This window comes from Austrofundulus limnaeus, unplaced genomic scaffold (genome assembly GCF_001266775.1).
Source record: "Austrofundulus limnaeus strain Quisiro unplaced genomic scaffold, Austrofundulus_limnaeus-1.0 Scaffold1223, whole genome shotgun sequence".
NCBI lineage: Eukaryota > Metazoa > Chordata > Actinopteri > Cyprinodontiformes > Rivulidae > Austrofundulus > Austrofundulus limnaeus.
In genome coordinates, this window is record NW_013953625.1 from 54,180 (window position 1) to 58,244 (window position 4,065).

The window sequence follows — 4,065 nt, forward strand, 5'->3', positions numbered from 1 at the left end:
CAGCCGTATCTAAATTGGTGTTTTTCACAAAACTACAATGGAAACAGTTTTTTCACATCACAGGAGTCACGTGATCAACAACCGTCTGTTTCTACTGGTGAAAAAGACGATGATGAAGAAGATAACAGGAAGTAGAAGTAGTAGTAATACCACAGAAGTAGTATAAAATAGTAAACTCACCGACTACAATTTGCCAAAAACACAGCATACGTAGCCGCTCCCAAGTAGGGACTTGTCTCTGGAAAGCCTCGATAAAAGACGCCGACGTCTCCTCTGATGATGAGCGCTAGTGTCGTGGTAGCAACATGCTATGTGTTTACATCCATCGCTGCCATGTTTGTAATGACTTATCATGAGAACAAACGTATTCACCTGACTTTAAGAACATTTCTTACTTAATGGAAACGCTGCAGATGTGAAACTGTGTTTTTCGACATTAACAGAATATCGATTAAGTTTTGCACATTTGTAATGGAAACACAGCTGGTAACGCCTAACTGAAGCAGAACCTCTACCACACGCAGACATCCTCCTTTAAAAGTACTGAAAACTGACTTAACTTAATCTTGCTTCATAGTGTACCTCTTGAATAAAAAAAACAATGAAACATTAATAAATGTAATAGAGAAAATAAAACATATTCAAAGAAATTTCATTACATTCATGAATGAATTTCACCTTTCAGAAAATAAAAACAGTCTGTCGGAGACGGGTCTGACCCTTGAAGGTCTCCCAAAGAACCAAAGCTAATGAACATCCTGATGGTCCACAGACCTGCAGCCGATCCAGACCAGTCTGCTGTGGCCTCCAGCAGGTCATACCAGTCACCTCACAGACCTGCGCTCAGCTGCAGGGAAGCCATGTTTGATAAGAGTTCCTGCACAGAGACACGGCCGACTGGACCTGCGCCACATAGTAGTTGCTGAAGTTGACGTCTCGGACGTACGGCGCCGGCTGGTAGTAGTAGGTGATGTTGGACAGGGCGGGGATGGCGTTCTGTTCGGCCATGACGCGCAGCGCCAGGGCGGAGATGAGCGTGAGCGTCTGGCGCCGCTCGTGGCCCATCAGGCACACGGTGCTCTCGTCCACGACCCGCCTCAGCGTCGACAGGCACTCGTAGCGTTTGTGCTCGATTCCCACAAAGTGGTTCTGCAGGTACGCCTCCAGCTTCCTCTTCTGCTGGCTGATGTCRGGGAAGTCGATGAAGAAGCGCGAGCACATGTAGCGCTGCATCTGTTTCATGTCGCTCTCCGAGGACGGGCGGAAGCCCCGCACCAGCAGGTGGCAGTACTTCAGCAGCCCCCCGCCTCGGATCTCCTCGGGGCTCCGGGTGGCGATGGTTTTGGTGCGGAGGTGGCCCAGGGCCTCCTGGAAGTCCCCGTACATGCTCTCCCCCTGCACGGTGGGGTGGAACGTCTCGGACATGGCCGTCTCAGAGCAGCGGTCGAACAGCAGCAGCGAGTCCAGCGTGATCTGGAAAGAGTCCACGCTGAACTCGAAGGGTCTCCGCAGGGTGTCCACAAACTTCAGCTCCACGTTCTTACCCGTGTTGTTGGACAGGGAGATCAGGCTCCAGCGGTCCGTGTCGTTGCAAACTTTCACTAGTTTCTGCACGTAGGCCTCCTTCAAGGCCAGGGCTGTGATCCTCTCCCTGCAGACCCCTTCAGGTAAGAAGTCCACGAGGCAGTCCAGGACCACATCCTTTACCAGACGGAAGGTCTTATCATCAGAGAGACTCAGGCCAAAGATCAGATCCAGGTCTTTGTAGCCCAGGCCGTTGTCCTGGTGCAGCACATGGCTGGCTGCTGAGCCGTTCAGCTTAACGTCACGTACGACCACGCCCTGCTGCTCCAGTCGAGTCCTGACCACCTGAAACACAACGAGACAGGAAACTGAGTGGTTCGAGTCCAAAACAAGATCCTCATCAGAGCTTCTCAGAGGAAGAGCAGGTTGAAATGTGAAAAACTGGAGACTTTTTAAAGAATAAAGACAATAACAGAGTCATAGCTGAGTGAAACAACCCCTCCCAAAATATGAACCACAGAAAAAAAGTCWAATATTCTGAGTGGTTAGTGCTTTGTTTGTGCACGTTTGTGCACTTGACCTTGTTGTTTGTGTTGCTCTGGTTATTTATAAATTAAAGATTATGTGTAAGGGTCATTCAGGGGTCACCAGCCCACCACTCGCTGYAAAATGAACCAAAAATGAACCRAACTAGTCGAATTTTGTAGTGTTTGTTTGAGCAGGTTTGTGTCGTTGAAACAATTGTTTRTGCTGTTATAGTTTATGATTTATTATACGTTATAATTTCAGACGATCACGTGACTTGTCCTGAATTGTTTGTCTGTGACAACAGGCTGAGTCACGTGATCGTCTGAAATTATAACGTGTAATAWMTSATMAAYTATAGCAGCACAAACAATTGTTTCAACGACACAAACAAACACAACAAAATTCAACTAGTTTGGTTCATTTTTGKTTCATTTTGCAGCGAGTGGTGGGCTGSTGACCCCTGAATGACCCTYACACATAATCTTTAATATATAAAGATCCAAAGCAGCACACAYCGGCACAAACGAAGCACCAACAACTCTTCATATTTGCCTTTTTTTCTGTGATTAATGTTTTGGGAGGGGTTGTCTACCCTCAGGAATGGCTTGAATTTGAGCTCAGATTTGGTGTGGTAGTAACTGAGTGTCCTTCATGACATTACACAACATCTCATTGAGTTTTTGACCGTCACAATATCCCTTATGAAAAAACAATGTGCTGTAAATCCTGCTGCCAACAGTTCAGTTTAGTTTATTTTGCCATGCAGGCTCCAGTGAGATGAGCCCAGGTTGGGTTTCAGTTCCATGCTACACAACAACTGATGACGCTGAAGCTTACAAACTSTGGCCTTTAGACAAAATAAAGATGGTATCAGTGGCAGGAATCAGATGCTTCAGGGAGACAGTGTCCTACATACTGTAGCACAGATCAGTAACAAACACATCGCTGCTGTATCTGATCTCGTGAACAACAAAGAGCACCAGCACAGCAGAGAGGGAGGCAGCTCTTTMAGTCAGGGCTCATGAAAGCTTTGCGTTTACAGGAAACAGGGCTGGGATCCACACACAGTGCTTCCTGTCTGTTGGAACACACCAACACCACGGACGACACACAGCTGTGCTTTCAACAATAATTTATCCTCTGGGATGTGTTGTCCTGCTTTGATTTTAATCATCACATGTTCACTTTCCAAAGTGTAGATTTATATTGTTCACCACTGAAGGTGCTCATCTTGTTGCTCATCAGTACTGTATTGTATAATATCTCATGTACCACTAAGACACATATAAAGGGATGCATGATGTATCGTATCAGCCAATATTGGTAATTTTTTAGAATATTGGTATCGGTCCGATATGTAAAACTGGGCCAATATTAATGTCCCATATTGATTTCCCACTTTTTATCTTTAGTTTGTGTTTTGGGAGCTGGTTGGTTGAGCTGCATCTGTTTGATCATGATGATATTGAYKCTGYGTAACCAGGAATAACTGAAGTAGAGTCATATCAGAGGTCTGGTTGTTTATTTATGGCATCAAAATAAGACCCAAGTGTGTTTGTGTGTATATGTATAATATAATGTTTGTGTAATATCGGTAAATATCAGTTATCGGCCATAACAGCAATAATTATGTCAGATATAGATATCGGCTGAAATTTTCATATGAGTGCATTCCTACTATGAAACTTAATTAAGTTGCAGTCACCCTAGTTAAGAGTGGACACTACGTCTATTTAGCCTTAGCCAAGACAAAAACAACTAAGTGCTCTCTGACTGCAGGTTTACTTGTGGTTTCTAGAGTTTCTAGAAGTAGTGTTCAGTTCTCAGGATCCTCTCTAGTGGAGATAACTTCCAGTTTCTGTCCGTGAGGCCAACACTGTCTATTCAAGACTTTCTCTTCTGATAAATGCTATACACTCACCGGCCACTTTATTAGGTACACCACGCTAGTAACGGTTTTATGGTCATAAAGGGATGGACATGGTCAGCAACAAGACTCAGGTAGGCTGTGGC

At 45.1% G+C, this 4,065-nt stretch overlaps 1 protein-coding gene across 1 annotated transcript in view; it reads right to left on the reverse strand.

Moving 5' to 3' along the window:
* Positions 1-432: 432 nt before the first annotated feature.
* The window catches only part of LOC106534620 (protein FAM46A), a 13,947-nt gene continuing 10,314 nt past the window's right edge, over positions 433-4,065 (reverse strand). Inside the window, exon 2 of the mRNA XM_014031320.1 lies at positions 433-1,869. Within this exon, the coding sequence (XP_013886774.1) occupies positions 844-1,869 (1,026 nt within the window). The 3' untranslated portion in view covers positions 433-843. The remainder of the gene's footprint in view (positions 1,870-4,065) is intronic.